Raw genomic sequence first — 18,047 nt, 5'->3', positions numbered from 1 at the left:
ACACATTGTGTAGACAATGCTTCAACAAAACGGCTATGGACTTGCGATTTTTTCTCTATTCTATATCCACAAACAATATATTTTAAAGCCTTTTTCTGAATTGCTTTCAAATTCAACAATTTGGGTTTTCCTTTTCCTTTCTTCGTAGAAATTATATGAAATTTGGCCTTCTTATATATCTAATAATATATTCATATATTTTATAATACATTTTTCTTTATGATTTTTTCGTTAACCTTTTTTTAAATGAAATGGACCTTCAAATAATTAAATTTGAATTTATAGTTTAAGTTTTTTGTGTGCTAATTTTGAGTTTTTTTGGAAGCATCAATTTTTTGGGAAAGAAAGTCATTTTAAACATGTCAATTTTATTACTATTTTTATTTCAAACATTAGTCAACATCATTTAACAAGTTTACAAAATATTCCTTACGATCACAACAAGTAAAACATTTTCACTGAAAAGGAATAAAAAATGAAAAGAACAGAAACACATGGCTTTCCCATTAACATATCGAAAACCAGTTTTTAAAAAAAGTTCTGCAAATTTCAAATTTACTAGTCAATGTAATGGTTTTCTAAGTTGTTGAGTGTTGCCTTCAAATCATTTTCGGATTTACTTTCTAACCAAAACGTTTTCATCACCCCTTTTCCCTACAAACATAAACAAACAAATACACACACTGATTTACGCGATTGCAGCAATAAATCGAATAAATAAGAGAGATGCATATTTTGAGATGCAGCTATGAGTTTTCATAATTAATAAAAAAGAAGATCAAATTACACATTCTGTGATAAAAAGCAGTTATGAGTTTTCGCCAAATTGCAACTGCTCGATCAATTTTGTACCATGACTAATCGGAACGTTGATTGGAATCTGTGGCGTAGTTGCACATATACTCACCTTTACCTCTGTTTCCCCTCTCTCTGTAATGGTGTAATCATGAAATGTTTCAAGAATACGTTTGGTTGACTCAGAAATATGAATTTTCATCCCTGAAAAATGTTCATGAAATTTTTTTTATGAAACTATAAATACCATTCTGATTTGCCACAAAATTATACTCAAACTTTATAGTAGACAACCAGTAATATAAAAATAAAATTATTATATGATCAGAAATATCTATTTTTTATCTTTTATGTTTTGGTTGAAAATATCTCAATGGACTTATACTGAAAATGCTGGTGTCAAAGTACAAAATCGTTTTAACTTATAAGTTTACTTGACATTTTGGTTGACATCTTAAATATTGAAGATAAAGCCCGGAGTAAGTCGAAAATCAAATAAAAAATGATGAGCTACAGGTAAAAAATGAGTTACTAGCTACTAGTTCAAGTTACTAGAACAGTTTACAGGTTTTCGTTCAGATACTATTTGTAAAAACACTTTCATTATATCATCGTGTTAAATGTTAAGAAATATATTTCAGAGAGAGAGAGAGAGAGAGAGAGAGAGAGGTGCATGCCTTCTCCCGTGGACTCCATCCTAGAGGCCGTGTTGACTGTGTCCCCAAACAGACAGTACCGAGGCATGGTCAGCCCCACTACCCCGGCGACCACCATACCTATGGGGGTTAATCCAAACAACAAGAATCTCAAATCTAACTCAATACAGAATAGAAATAAACAAGAAACCGTTTCTGTCATCGAATGTTGGATCTTAAAAAACCTCTTACTGTTTTGCGAAAAACATAATAAAATCTGACAAAAGTGTGCATTACAGTTCAAGTATTGTAAAATATTTTACTTCTTAATATTAACATTGAATATTACTCATTAATAATTGGCAGATTATAATTCATTTTTAATTGGAATACGTATGTGTTAATTATCTATACATCAAATCCCGCGGAAAAAGAAAATTTAAGTTAAACTTTTGCTTACCTGAGTGTGCGCCTATTCGTATTTTAAGTTGCTCGTTTGGTAGATGGCTAATTTGAAAAGATCGAACGCTTTCTCTGATAGTCAATGAGAGGTCAGCAATTTCCTTGGCGTGAAGAGATCCTATCCTCTCTGGCAGGCCGGCTACAACCATATAGGCATCGCCAATAGTCTCTACCTAGTGTATATATCCATCTTATTGTTAAGAAATATAACCACCTGTGTTTGCCGTTGCACCATGTAATTTAATTCTACAGAATATCTAGCAAGAGGTCCATTGGCCGCATCGCTCATCTGAATAATTAGTTCCAATTTAGAATCTTCACTATATATACAAGCATTTATGTGAATTTTGGCATTTCTTGTGCAGTGGTTCTTGAGAGGAAGATTTCAAAACATTTTTTCTACGTATTTCTTTTTTAGAATTTAAATTCCGCCTGTGGCAGCAGTTTTTGTCCGAGGGTTACAGTTAGAATCTTCATTATATAAACAAACTTTGCTGTAAATATTGAGATTTCTGCTGCAGTGGTTCTTCAGAAGAAAACTTTGAAACATTTTTCCTACGTTTTTTTTATTTTAAACTTTGAAACCCGCCTCTGGGGCCCCAGTTCTAGTCCAAGTGTCACAATTTTTACAATTTAGAATTTTTACAATTCTAAATACAATCTTTGTATCAATACTGGCATATCTAGTGCAGTGGTTCTTGAGAAGAAAATTTTCAAACATTTCTTTTTTAAACTTTTTAAACCCCGCCTGGGACCCAGTTTTTTTCAGTTACGACTTTTACAATTTAAAATCTTTACTATATATACAACATTTTGCATAAATATTGGCATTTCTGGTGCAGTGGTTATCAAGATCAATATTTATATGTTAAACTTTTAACCCCATTTGGGTCCCGTTTTGGTCCGAAAGTCACGAATTTTACAATTTAGAATCTTTACTTTATATACAAGCTTTTCTGTAAATATTGGGATTTCTGGTGCAGTACTTCTCGAGAGGAACATTTTTAAACATTTTTCTACGTATATCTATGTATAAATTTTAATAATTAGGAATATACATTACACAACCATAAAACATGGCAGGAAGACACACTGGAAACAACAGAAAGTCAATCCAACGGATCAACAACAAAATCAAGCGTCATATAGTCAGCACGTTTAATATTCGTCTTCTATCAAAGACAGAAGTGTCAGAGATGCGGTCCAGGAGTGGATCACAATATCCAGCAAACATAAAATGATTGATCACAACGATCATATAGCCAACCAAACACGTCGTCTTAACTCCAGCTTCATATAATCAAGAGTTTCTGATTTGTTACTTGGTTTTAATGAAAAGAACAAAGTACACTACCTTGACAAAGTCCAACTTACAATCATCGATGAGGGAAACCAATACAAAGAGATATAGGTTTTAACTGTTCGACAGATTGCTTTACCCCTTTAACCCTCCACTATAAGCATTAATCAGACAACTCACTCTTGCATTGTTTGACATTTGCTCATGCTAATCAAAGTGATCAACTGTTTGAATTCAAACTCCTTACTGTAACAAATTACAATTTGAAGAATCTAAGATTCATCATAAATCATATAGCATTTGTATTGGACCAACCGTTTTCTATTTGAATTACGATTTCTATTAAAATCAAGATTTTTTGTACCTTAACCGACAGATCGCCAGAACAACCATCACAGTTATAAACTACATATTGTGTCAACATGATTAAGGGAACATCAACCGAACTCAGTTCTTTGAAATAGAAAATCTATAAAACAAAGTGAACGAGGAAGCAGACAACATTATTTCATCTTAAATAGTGCAATATGATAGATAGATAGATAGATAGATAGATAGATAGATAGATAGATAGATTTAATGTAAGATAGATAGATAGATAGATAGATAGATAGATAGATAGATAGATAGATAGATAGATAGATAGATAGATAAATTTAATGTAAGTAATTTTTCCTAGAAACATGTACCTTGTAAACACGCCTCCCATTGATAATGGAATCAAAACACGTGTAGAGGTCATTGAGAAGCGTCACCACCTGTAATGGCGAGCTCCGGGCAGCCAGCGCCGTGAACCCTACTATGTCACTAAAATATATCGTCACCTCCTCAAATGTTTCCGGGTCAACGGACTGACCTAGCTGTAGACTCTTTGCAACAGACCTGAGACAAAAAATTGATCAATCAACCATTCTGTTTACCCACTTAACCACCCATTTACTCACCCTCCACTCATCCATCTATCCATCCATCCATTTATTTTTATGCATCCAATTATTTATACATCATTTATCATTCCTAAAGCTGACATAATTTCATCGAAAAATTTGGTTGAAACATCATTTTCGTTTGTTTTCCAACAGCTAATTGGGTATTTTTACGTTATGGTTGCTCTGTTGCAACCACTATTGAAATAAAACCACTATTGAAATAAATTATTTCAATAGTGGTTGGGAATGTATTTCATTAGAAAAATCACCTTGCAACCACTATTGAAATAAAACCACCATTGAAATAAATTATTTCAATAGTGGTTGGGGACTTATTTCATTAGAAAAATCACTTTGCAACCACTATTGAAATACAACCACTATTAAAGTAATGATTTTAATAGAGGTTGAGGATGTATTTCATGATAAAAACTATTTTACAGACACCATTAAAGTTCAACTACTATTAAATTTATTTTTTTTATTGTTGATTGGAATGAATTACTTTATAAAATAATATAACTATGTAATCACTATTGTAACACATTTGGAAAGAAAGAAGTTGTAAATCATATTTGCAAACTACATATTTTGAAATGCAAGAAATCTAACGAATAATATCAAATACACAATTATGTTACAAGTTTCACTGCTGTGTAGAAGTAAATAACCAATTCTTGCAGATAAACATGCATATACATTTGTTTTTATCTAACAACTAATTCAAATACACAATTAAGGTACTAAAGACTTGCATATTTCACGGTAATAGTAATCGATATATGATATAAATGTACTAATTTTAGGATGTTCACTGTTGTGCAGAAATAACCAATCCTCGCAGATAAACATATAAAATTGTGTTCATATCTGTTCTTTACTTTTCTCTTTCTATAGATATATCATGTTTTATGGAAATTGTAAATTATTTGTACTAGAAGACAACGTTGTAAATTGCCAGAACTTCTATTCAAAACCCCTGCATATTAGAAAATAATTTATAGCTTATATATATCATTATAGATTTATGTAATAACAAACATCTCTATTAAGATAAATATTTTCAATAATGGTTGAGGATGTAATTCATTAGGACCAATATTGAATGAAATAAATTATTTCAATAGTGGTTGGGTATACGTTTCATTATAACCACTATTGAAATAAATTATTTCAATAGTGGTTAGGTTTGAATTTCATCACAACCACTATTGAAATAATTTATTTCAATTGTTGTTAAGGATGCGGTTCATTACAACAATTATCGAAATAAAATATTTCAATTGTGGTAGGATGTTATTTTAATGCCTATTATTCCGACTGTGCATAACACTTTCGGTTCCAGATGACAGATGGTATGGGAAGCATGACCATATAGGGGTAAATCAAAGAACATTATAATCAAAATTGAATTCATAATCTCATAAGACATACTTCTTTTCTTAGGAAACTCCCCTAGCAGAAAGGAAAGTGTTACAAACAGACATAATAATAGACATAAAACTGAAATGCATCATCAACCACTTTGAAATACTTTATTTCAATAGTGGTTGAAATGAAAGGTATCCCCAACCACTGTTGAAATAAATTATTTCAATAGTGGTTGAAATGAATTGCATCCTTAACCACTATTGAAATAATATATTTCAATAGTGGTCGTAGTGAAGTACACCCCCAACCGCTATTGAAATAATTTATATTAATAGTCATATAATTTTATAATAATAATCATACATAAGAAATTATTCAATACACAGGGGGTTTGAATAGAAGTTCTGGCAATTTACAAGATGTTCACTATTGTGCAAATAATATACAATATCATAGGACATGATATGTTTCTAGAAAGAGAAATGTAAAGAAAAAAATATAAATTGTCAAAGTAATATTAATAAAGAAATTCATTCTAAGTTACGATTGAAAAAAATATTTTAATAGTAGTTGTACTTCAACAGTGTCTGTAAATTGATTTTCAAACTGGAATACATCCCGGAACACTATTTGAATATATTATTTCAATAGTGGTTGTGTTTCAATAGTGGTTGTAAAGTGATTCTTCAAATGAAATACATTCCCAACCACTATTGAAACAATTTATTTCAATAGTGGTTTTATTTCAATAGTGGTTGCAAAGTGATTTTTCTAAGGAAATGCATTCTCAACCACTATTGAAATAATTTATTTCAAGTGTGGTTTTATTTCAATAGTGGTTGCAACATTGCTCTCCAGTCAAGGCATTCGGGTTGACCGGACTTCTATTTGCATGAACTTTACTTCGGAGCAATACATGTGATATATATATATATATATATATATATATATATATATATATATATATATATATATATATATATGTGTGTGTGTGTGTGTGTGTGTGTGTGTGTGTGTGTGTGTGTGTGTGTGTGTGTGTGTGTGTGTGTGTGTGTGTGTGTTTGAAAAAGAACTAAAAGAAACTACAATCAATAAAAAGTAATAAAGGTACTTTTAAAAATTGCCAAGGTATCCAAAGTATTTTGCATATATAGAGCTGTCTAGCTGCACCTTTACATCGAAGACATGTGTCGTTTATACTGAGTCTCAATTCTGCTTCTGTGGCTCAAGAGACTACGGAGGATCGTCATAACCAAAAAAAATCTCGAACAGTGTCATCTGTTGGAGATCATTTTGGTTCTTTTTTGAGAGGGGGAGGCTGTTTTTTGTCGGGGAAGAATATATGATGATTAAGACAGTAATTTACTTTTGTTTCCTACAGCATCTTAATAGTATTCTTTTGGAATTTTATGCGTTTACTGAAGATAATTTGGACCAAGCAAATTCGAGAATAGCTTGCTACCATATTTCCAACCTCTTAAGTAAAGCAAGGTCCTTTTGCGTTTAGGAGTTTTAAGAAAATACTATCACATTATCAAAAATGATTGATTTTTTGCACGAATGTTAAAATCATAAACTAAAGAATAAGTTCCAACTGCCTGTCAATACGTATCACTTTTAAACTGATATTTCCTCTAAAAAGTGAATTTAAACAGTTTATTACAGAAAGATTTATCAATCAAAGGCCAACAAAAGTGCTTACATTGGAAGCATCCGGTTAAGGAGGTTTTCCGCTTTCTTCTTCTCCTCCACGTACGCCTTGGTTCTCTCCTCTACAAGGCCTTCCAGGTTGTTAGCGTATTGCTCCATCCGCCGAATCAAATTGTCCATAATGTTGTTACTACGACCCCTGGCGAGAAAGGGAAAGAAGGTATTCACTTTCAGACTTTTTCAGACCTGCGTTTAACTTGATATATTGGGCTATTAATTGTCATGTAGTAAAGAAAAAAAATACAACAATCTTTTAAATTTGAACACTTTTCTGTATGTTTAATATATAAAGCTCTTCATCGAAAGGAGGTAAATATAGCCTAAAAATGACCACGGCCATCAAGCCCTCTAAATAAGAACTCGTCTGTCTTCTGAAAAACTGCTATACCTTACATATACCAGGATACCTGAATATTGTTTTGAATCTTTTGACAATGACGTCAAATGTGGGTCTGTTGTCTGGGTTTTCCGACCAGCATTCTGTCATCAACAAATTGAGGCTTTCCGAGTAGTTTTCGTTGATTTCCGGTCTGAATGGCGGTCTCTCGCCACTTTTTACCTTGTGAACTACGTCTACAATTAAATGATACAGATCATGATACCATACCTTCAATTCAGATATGCTTAAAATGATATCAAATCAGTTGTAATCAACCCATGATCAATACACTGTAAAAAGAATTTTTCACTTATTTCTTGTTATTATGTCTTCATCTGGTGTTTTTTCTTTATAAGGTCTTAATATTATATTTCTTACCAAATGCCACCATGTCGTAACTGTCAAAAGGGGCAGTCCTGTCTGCGATCTCCTGTAAAATAATCCCAAAGCTGTAAACATCCCCTTTCTGGGTCCCCGGGTTCCACTCCTTCATGCGCAGTAATTCTGGGGCCCTCCACAGGAGCTCTGCCAAGACCGAAAGTAACTTACGATATAAATAATTCGATATGCAATGGATTTTTTTAAAATCTTGTTATCGGTATTCCTTTCCAAGCATGAATAGCTCAAAGCATAGGTAGAATAACGAAACTAAACTGCAATAAAAAGAACTTCAGACTCTGAAACTATATGCATGTATACTTTTGTGATGTTTATAAATTGTTTTCCCTGTAAAGGGACATAACTTTTGAAAAGATTGGTTTACATGTGTGACTGTAACTATAGAACAGCAGTGTCCTTACTGTTATAATTCAACACTTCTTTCTGTGACTTTTTCTTCTCTTCCACTTCATAGAAACATTTTGGGCCGTAGCATCGCAACTTCAGCAAAAACCTGCCATCAACTACACAGGCAGAACTGCTCAGTCGACCATGAACTTTGACGTCACTTCCGTGCAAAAATTGCATCCCCTTGAATGGATATTTCGTTTGATAATAACCGGTAACCCTTTAATTGATTTATTTTATTAGGTATCAAAAAATGAATAAAGTTTGTGTTGATTTTCGTGAATGAAAATTATGATTTCACCTTACCATCATAATATCCTGAATTAGGGAACACTTAAATGTCCAGTCCAGTTCGATGCTCTCGTTCTGTAGGATATCCTGTGTATAAAAACGAATACATAAGTATCGTTGTCTCTTTGTACTTTTAGCTCTTATTTCTCTCCGTAACTTGCAATTTTATTGATTTTAATTTCTTTAATACTAGTATATGGAACAGATATATGCAATTTATTTTGTTTTAAGTTTATGTCTGTCCGAAACACATGGAATAAAAACATTCAAATTTTAAATGTATCAAATCTCTCTCTCTCTCTCTCTCTCTCTCTCTCTCTCTCTCTCTCTCTCTCTCTCCTTGTGTTTGACATCTACTCTCACCTGTAGACTACCTTTGGGACAGTATTCCACCATTACTGATACCTTGCCGACATCTACACAAGCTCCGATGAACGCTGTGACGTTTTGATGACGTAATGAAAATAACTGCGATTTAATCAAATATTATTATAAGTTAATAAAACTAATATTTATACAGAGCCTGCAATTTTTTTTTCATGTTTTTACCCTTAAAACATTTGTAAACCAGATTTCCTAATTGCAAAAAACCAACAAAAATAATTCAATATTGAAAGACTTTTAATTAATGTACATGTATAATTACAGTTAAAGTTAGTTTTACTTTATGTTTTACCAATTTCAGAATACTTTCCGACTAGTACATGAATATCTTAGACCTTACAATGCTAGGTGGTGACAAAACAATAGGATAACAAAAATACCTTTTCATCAAATAAAATGAAATTTAACATATCAATACTGGTGTATTATATAATGAAATATATATGACAGACGGCTATTTCTTTTTACTGGCCCTCGTATGTAGTTCATGTATATAAAATCATAAGTTTCAAATTTGTAATACTTGTTAACCTTACTTTGTAAATGAAAGATGTGATAAATCATATAAAGGACCTGTTTCAACTCCAGCAAGTTTTTCTTATTGAGGTCAATGGAAGAGACCGAGAACTTCCGGATGGCAACAATAACTCCTCGGCAATAAGCGATGGTTCCGAACATCTGACGCCCAGTGTCACAAGTACGCGTAGATAACACATCAAGCTCTCTAACACTTTCGTTCTATGGGTTAATATGTAAGAGGAAAAATGACTTTTTTTATTTTTTTTATTACAGATACAAAAGATTTATTACGTCTTTAAATCACGTTTATTTCTGAATACGCCTATAAAATTGTCAATTGTTATTTTTAATCTATAATTAAGGTGTTATTTTACTTTTTATGCTGTACAAAAAAAAATTGGGGAGAGACATTGTCACAAATCGATAAATTTATACAAAAAGCAAAGAAATATGCAACTGGCAAATCCCTAAAAGCTGTCTAATAGACGATTTACACAAATTAATTTGCTTTGACATCCGATACACGATACGTTTGCATGGTTATTTTATATACATAAAAAACCTTAAGGGTGTTATTTACTCAGGGTTTGAGTTCTCAAATTCCGATTGTTAAAAAGTTCAATGTAATGAGTAAAATTTGTTCTAAACACAAAAAGTATTTATGAAATGAATTATTATTGACAAAACATTCAATAGTTTTACTTTATTATGGAATTATGCTCAAACAAAAATTGACTTTTAGCCAAACAGAGGAAATTCGGACTAAATTTTGCAGATTTTGTTTTCTGCTAAAAGTTTTTTGGCAGTAGTGTAATATTAAAAGTTAGGATTTTATATTTAAGTCTAAGTAATTTTGCATATTTTCCGTTGGTTTTACCTCACTTATTCATTAAATTAATCTTATGGCACGAATAATAATAATATTGAAAAATGCTTAAAAACGATAAAAGACATCATATCTCAAAATTTTGATCATTGACCTCATATAAATTTTATGCCAACAGAATAAGGTCAATATAAGTAGTTCAATATCATAAATGTTTTTGTATTATCATCATTCAATTTTTTGTAAAATTGAATCAAAAATGGGTAGGGATTTGAAAACTGATAGAGGAAATTCGGACTGAATTATTTCTAAAAATTGATGCTGAAATCTTAATGTTGTGTACTTATTTAGTGCCACTACCATTCGTAAACTGTATCTTAGTTTTTAAAGTGTTTAATTATTTGTAATATTTTTAAAATTAAGAAAATCTCAATCGTAGTGTAAAATTTTATGGGATTTTTCTTGAATTTTCAATAAATATTCAATGGCCATTAACTCAAAAAGTAGGTCATTGACCTACTTTTCTGAAAGTGAAAAATAACAATACAAGCAAAGGTCTATAACACACAATAGATGGTTTTTCATTATCATCAGTGGATTTTTTTTTCATTCTGAGTAAACGTCATCCTTAATATACAGTTTTAAACACAGAAAAATAATCTTTTATATGAAACAGTTTTTGCTGACGTATCTTATATCAGAGATGCAAAAAAAAACTCGTTAATTATATGAGTAAAAAATAACACTAACAATTTTAACCTGTACATTCTATCACTGAACATCGATTTTTGCATTTAAAATCAAAGTATTGAAAACACTGAGAAGCGATTGGGGACACTATTTTCAGCTTGCTTGGAATATTTGCATTAAAAACTCATTTTGTAGATAGGTCAAAAAATGTTATATCATCGAAATGATATCAAACTGACTCAGCTTTCAATACTTTGATCATTATCATTGGTAGCGCTTAGATTAACTTTCTGGTTGCGTAGTTACTTGACAAGAAACGTGTAAAGCTTGAGCTAAACGATTAAAATACATACATTTGAAAACAAATTGCTGGATTTGAAACTTCCGAATATTCCTGCCGACCCGGATAGTGTGAATTGCACGTGTTCCCAATTAATTTTCCACTTCATCTCGTATAGTGCGTGATTCTTTCTGTTTTAAAAAAAAACTTTCCATGAAGCTAAGTAACTAAAGTGAAACAAGGCTTTTTTGTATATCTATATGACCAATGATGACACGAAAATATATGAATCATGTATTTTGATGTTTTTAATTTTAACGTTTTAAACATACATGATAATCCAGGTGTCAGATTATATGAACCAGTTACTTAACACAGAAATAAAAATCAAAAATGTGAACACTATAATTTTCGTTGACATTTTCAAATGAATTAGGTTTTGGGTTTAATTTGCAAGGTTTCGCGATACATAGTATGAGGTAATTTTAAATGTTTAATAGAAACTGACAAAAAAAGTGGTATAACTGCGTGAAATAGCTGCGTTAATGCGTAAAATAAAATAAAGTAAATGATGCAAATACAAAATTTAACAGATTGTAGTCAATATAAGATAAGAGTAACAAATTAGTTTAGACGAGAAGTGTCAAGTCTTTAGTACATTTATGAACAAAAATGTGATTTATAGAATAAAAACTGTTTCAAGATTTAGAGCGTTTAAACCAATTGAAGTAAAGGAGTCCAAATAATCAACATATCATCCTTGAAATCTTAATTATGATATCTTAGTCATAAACTATTAATCGGTAAATTTAATCTAAACATTTTACCTTTGAAATTTAAATCTTGATATTTTTCTTTGTCTTTAAACAGAGCTATTTATTTCAAGGAGATAAATATAGTCCTAAAATGGCCATGTTACCATCGAGCCGTCCTAATTTAGATTCATTTCAGATAAAAAGTTTTCTTGGACTGTTTCAACGTTGTTGAAAAAAATATGCATGCAGGTATATATATGGGCATGAATGATTATAATTAAACATAAAAAATGAATTGTTGATAAAAAAATGAAGACAAACCTGTGGAAATAATAGCCGATGATGAAAACAATGCAGATGGCGATGACAAGGATAAGAAAGCAGACAATAATGATCAAAGTCATCTGGTCCACTGAAATTCAAATTTGTCATATAATGATTTACACAAAACTAATTGTTACACTTTCATATCAATATGTTTTGCACATTCAAGTAAGTGTATATTTGAAAAAATTGCATGACCAGCTGATCGAACTCAAAATCACTGTTTTATTAGTGCCACAACCGTTTAGACAATAGTAACTGAAACTAGACTCTTGTTGCAAAAGCAACAAAAAGGTCTTCCGTTCCTCATGTATTAATCTGCACAAAAAATCCAGTTATCTTGTAAACAGAAAATGGATATAATATATATAAGCTTTGTGTCTTGATCTATCACAGTTTCTGAGATCTTATTTATACTTTGTTTTTAAAAAAGAAGGCTGTCTGAGATATATGAGATGTCTCACCGGAAGTAGAACTTTTTTTACCATGTGTAGATGACTTTTTGTATTTCTATAGCTAAAATGTTACTTCAATGCTAAATAACCAAAATATTTTTTAAAAATCTAAATTGGGTGTACTTCCTGTGATGACCGGAAGTTACTCCGGATGAAACAAAATAGTGTTAACACGTGTCCATACACAGGTCTATAATCCTACAAAGTTTGGTTGTTGAAGTCGTTACCGTTTTTGAGATCTCGTCGATATAAGGTTTTTTGTCTCGGGACAGGAAACGGACAAACTGAAGTGTTCAATGTAAATTGTATTAAATATTTCTTGTATACTTGCCTTTTGTACATTATTTTTCTTTTATCTAACTAAAAATATCAGAGGAAAACAGTTAAACTGATAAACAGCTTGATTTGTTTGAACTCTTCCAGCTGGACCGGAAGTGACGGAAGACAAAATGAAACCGGTTAAACACATCTTCTATCAAATGTCTATCATCCATAAAAGTTTCGTGTCTTGATCACTTATAGGTTCTGAGATCTCGCGGGTACAAAATATGTTTTAAGAAAGCTACCTGAGATGATTGAGATGTCTCACCGGAAGTAGAATTTTTTTGTTGATTTAACATCGCATAGATGACATAAGTAAGGATCTATACTAATATCTTAATTTTACGGAAAATAAATTAAATACGTAAAAACAAAAAAAATTGAGGTGCTTCCGGTGACGACCGGAAGTCACGCCGAACAAAACAAAAATGTTTAAACACATCTACAACTATAGGTCTATCATCCACCAAAGTTTGGATGTTCAAGTCTTTATCGTTTCTGACATCTCGATGTGACAAGCTTTTTCTCACGGGACAGGAAACGGACGAACGGAAGTGAATTCAGAAAATCTTTTACAAAAAACCTCTAGATGTTTATATTTTCAGTCATTCCTGAAAATTTTATAAGTATTCATCAAGACATCTCTGAGAAATTCATAAGACAAAAAGGGGAAAAAAATAATAATAATAATAACTAGACTCTTGTTGCTATAGCAACAAAAAGGTCTTCCGTTCCTCATGTATTAATCTGCACAAGAAATGCAGTTATCTTGGAAACAGAAAATGAATATAATATATATAAGTTTTGTGTATTGATCTATCATAGTTTCTGAGATCTTCTTATTCTTTGTTTTTAAAAAAGAAGGCTATCTCAGATATATGAGATGTCTCACCGGAAGTAGAAATTTTTTTTTTTACCATGTGTAGATGACTTTTTGTATTTCTATAGCTAAAATGTTACTTTAATGCTAAATAACCAAAATATTTTTAAAAATATCAAAATTGGGTGTACTTCCTGTGAAGACCGGAAGTTACGCCGGATGAAATAAAATAGTGTTAACACGTGTCCATACACAGGTCTATAATCCTACAAAGTTTGGTTGTTGAAGTCGTTACCGTTTTTGAGATCTCGTCGATATAAGGTTTTTTGTCTCGGGACAGGAAACGGACAAACGGAAGTGCTTAATGAAATTTAATTTTTTTATATCTTGTTACTTTCCTCTTTTACATTATTATTCATCGAAGTAGCTAAAACTATCAAATTAAAACAGTTTAACGGATAAACAGTTTGATTTGTTTGAACTCTTCCGCTGTGGACCGGAAGTGACGGAAGACAAAATAAAACTGTTTAAACACATCTTCATTCAAATGTCTATGTTTAGTAAAAGTTTCGTGTCTTGATCACGTACAGTACCTGAGAACTTGCAGGTACAAACTATGTTTTAAAAAAGCTTCCTGAGATAATCGAGATATCTCACCGGAAGTAGAAATTTTTTGTTTATTCAACATTGTATGGATGACATATGTAAGGATCTATACTAATATATGTATTCTATGGAAAATAAATTAAATACGTAAAAACAAAAACATTTGAAGAGCTTCCGGTGACGACCGGAAGTTACGCCGAACAAAACAAAAATGTTTAAACACATCTACAACTATAGGTCTATCATCCCTCAAAATTTGGATGTTCAAATCTTTATCGTTTCTGAGATCTCGATGTGACAAGCTTTTTGTCGCGGGACAGGAAACGGACGACAGGAAATGAATTTTAAAAAAATGAAAAAATCGCCTAGAGATATGATCATTTTCTATCAATCCTGAAAATTTCAAGTAAATCTATCCAGCCATCTCTGAGATATCTTGTGGACAAAAACTGGGAAAAAAATAATAATAATAATAATAACTAGACTCTTGTTGCAAAAGCAACAAAAAGGTCTTCCGTTTTGATATAGAAGTATCAATTTAACTGTAACACATTGCTTCTCTCACATAAATAAAAAATGGATACGAAAATTATTGTGAATGATAAAAATATCAAAATTGGGTGTACTTCCTGTGACGACCGGAAGTTACGCCGGATAAAACAAAATAGTGTTAACACATGTCCATACATAGGTCTATCATTCCACAAAGTTTGGTTGTTCAAGTCGTTACTGTTTTTGAGATCTCGTCGAAATCAGGTTTTTGGTCTCTGGACAGGAAACGGGCAAACGGAAGTGTTCAATGTAAATTGTATTCAATATTTCTTGTATACTTGCCTTTTGTACATTATTTTTCATTTATCTAACTAAAATATATCAAAGGAAAACAGTTAAACTGATAGACAGCTCTTTTTTTTTTTAACTCTTCCAGTATGGACCGGAAGTGACGGAAGACAAAATGAAACCGGTTAAACACATCTTCAATCAAATTTCTATCATCTATGAAAGTTTCGTGTCTTGATCGTTTATAGTTTCTGATATCTCGCGGGTACAAAATGTGTTTTAAAAAAGCTACCTGAGATAATTGAGATATCTCACCGGAAGTAGAAATTTTTTGTTGATATTACATCGCAGAGATTTCCTATGAATAGATTTATTCTTATATATTTATTCTATTGAAAAAAAATTGATGCGTAAAAAAAAATATTTTTAAGTGCTTCCGCTGACGACCGGAAGTTATGACGAACAAAACAAAAGTGTTTAAACACATCTACAGCTATAGGTCTATCATCCCACAAAGTTTGAATGTTTAAGTCTTTACCGTTTCTTAGATCTCGAGGTGACAAGCTTTTTGTCGCGGGACAGGAAACGGACGACCGGAAGTGAATTTAGAACATTTTTATTTAAAGTCCTCTAGATCTTTTTATTTTCTGTCATTCCTGAAAATTTTATAAAAATCCATCAAGACATCTCTGAGAAATTCACGAGAGAAAAAGGGGAAAAAATAATAATAATAATAATAAAAAGAAACATTACAATCACTATAAGGTCTTCCGTTGGAAACGGAAGACCTTAACTAGACACTTGTTGCAAAAGCAACAAAAAGGTCTTCCGTTTTGATATACATGTATCAATTTAACTGTAAGACATTGCTTCTCTTACATGCAAAAAAAGTTGATATGATAATTATTGTGAATGATATATCCAGACGTTACTTACATTTTATACAACGTGAATGAAAAAGATATCAATTTTTTAAGTACTTTCTGTGACGACCAGAAGTAACGCCGATCTAAACAAAAATGTTAACCATTTGTACAATCATAAGTCAATCTTGCCTCAAAGTTTGGTTGTTCACGACTCTGCCAAATCTAAGATCTCTTTGAAACAATATTTTTTGTCTCGGGACCGAAACGGACGAACGAAAGTGATAAATAAAAACAAAAGCTGGTATTTCTCGTACATTTGCTTAATGTACATCACTGTTTATCAGGCTAGATGAAATTCCAAGAAAGTCAGCTAAACTTGTTAAAAACAGGATTTGTTTGAACCCTTCCGGTAAGAACCGGAAGTGACAGTTGACAAAATTAAACCCGTTAAACACATCCCCAATCAAAATTCTATCAAACAATCTATGAAAGATTTTTTTTGTTGAGTTAACATCGCATAGACAATCTATGCATAGATTTATACTTATATATTTATTTTATGGAAAAAGAATTTTATGCGAAAAAGTAGTTATTTTTGAAGTGCTTCCGGTGACGACCGGAAGTTACGACGAACAAAACAAAATAGTGTGAACACATCTACAGCTATGGGTCTATCATCCCACAAAGTTTGGATGTTCAAGTCTTTACCGTTTTTGAGATCTCGTTGATACAAGCTCTTCCAACGCGGGACAGGAAACGGACAAACGGAAGTGCTCATTCTAAATTGTATTTAATATATCTTGTAAACTTGCCCTTTGTACTTCATTTCTCATCCAGCACACTACAAATATCAATGGAAATAAGTTAAACTGATAAACAGTTCGATTTGTTTGAACTCTTCCTGTGTGGACCGGAAGTGACGGAAGACAAAACGAAACCGGTTAAACACATCTTCAATCAAATGTCTATCATCCATGAAAGTTTTGTGCTTTGATCACTTATAGTTTCTGAGATCTCGTTTGTACAAAATGTGTTTCAAAAAAGCTACCTGAGATATTTGAGATATCTCACCGGAAGTCGAAATTTTTTGTTGAGTTAACATCGCATAGATAACCTATGCATAGAATTATACTTATATATTTATTTTATCGAAAATGAATTTTATGCGAAAAAATAGTTATTTTTGAAGTGCTTCCGGTGACGACCGGAAGTTACGACAAACAAAACAGAATAGTTTAAACACATCTACAACTATAGGTCTATCATCCCTCAAAGTTTGGAGGTTCAAGTCTTTATCGTTTCTGAGATCTCATTGTCGATAGCTTTTTGTCGCGGGACAGGAAACGGACGACAGGAAGTGAATTTTGACAAAATGAAAAAAACGCCTAGAGATATTATCATTTTCTATCAGTCCTGAAAATTTCAAGAAAATCCATCCCGCCATCTCTGAGAAATCTTGTGGACAAAAAAAGGAAAAAAAATAAATAATAATAACTAGACTCTTGTTGCTATAGCAACAAAAAGGTCTTCCGTTCCTCATGTATTAATCTGTACAAAAAGTCAGTTTCTCTTGTACACAGAAAATGGATATAACATATACTGTAAAGGAATTCCAAAGAAATAAAAAAAAACAAAAAGTCAAAATGTCAATTTTTGAGTACTTTCTGTGACGACCGGAAGATACGCCGGATCATACAGAATATAGTAAACATATCTTCATACATTGTTTTGTCTTTCCTCGAAGTTTTGATGTTCAAGTTTTT

At 31.7% G+C, this 18,047-nt stretch overlaps 1 protein-coding gene across 1 annotated transcript in view; it reads right to left on the bottom strand.

Moving 5' to 3' along the window:
* Nucleotides 1-366: 366 nt before the first annotated feature.
* Nucleotides 367-18,047, bottom strand: part of LOC128158809 (atrial natriuretic peptide receptor 1-like) — a 31,301-nt gene continuing 13,620 nt past the window's right edge. The window contains exons 8-21 of the mRNA XM_052821770.1: nucleotides 12,434-12,524; nucleotides 11,431-11,548; nucleotides 9,616-9,780; nucleotides 9,022-9,126; nucleotides 8,674-8,745; nucleotides 8,382-8,550; nucleotides 7,960-8,106; nucleotides 7,610-7,775; nucleotides 7,195-7,341; nucleotides 3,882-4,074; nucleotides 1,891-2,065; nucleotides 1,473-1,571; nucleotides 908-999; nucleotides 367-654 (exon numbers count right to left, since the gene is read on the bottom strand). Of these exons, the coding sequence (XP_052677730.1) occupies nucleotides 559-654; nucleotides 908-999; nucleotides 1,473-1,571; nucleotides 1,891-2,065; nucleotides 3,882-4,074; nucleotides 7,195-7,341; nucleotides 7,610-7,775; nucleotides 7,960-8,106; nucleotides 8,382-8,550; nucleotides 8,674-8,745; nucleotides 9,022-9,126; nucleotides 9,616-9,780; nucleotides 11,431-11,548; nucleotides 12,434-12,524 (1,835 nt within the window). The 3' untranslated portion in view covers nucleotides 367-558. The remainder of the gene's footprint in view (nucleotides 655-907; nucleotides 1,000-1,472; nucleotides 1,572-1,890; nucleotides 2,066-3,881; nucleotides 4,075-7,194; nucleotides 7,342-7,609; nucleotides 7,776-7,959; nucleotides 8,107-8,381; nucleotides 8,551-8,673; nucleotides 8,746-9,021; nucleotides 9,127-9,615; nucleotides 9,781-11,430; nucleotides 11,549-12,433; nucleotides 12,525-18,047) is intronic.

This window comes from Crassostrea angulata, chromosome 8 (assembly GCF_025612915.1).
Source record: "Crassostrea angulata isolate pt1a10 chromosome 8, ASM2561291v2, whole genome shotgun sequence".
NCBI lineage: Eukaryota > Metazoa > Mollusca > Bivalvia > Ostreida > Ostreidae > Magallana > Magallana angulata.
This window is presented reverse-complemented; position numbering and strand designations above follow the sequence as displayed.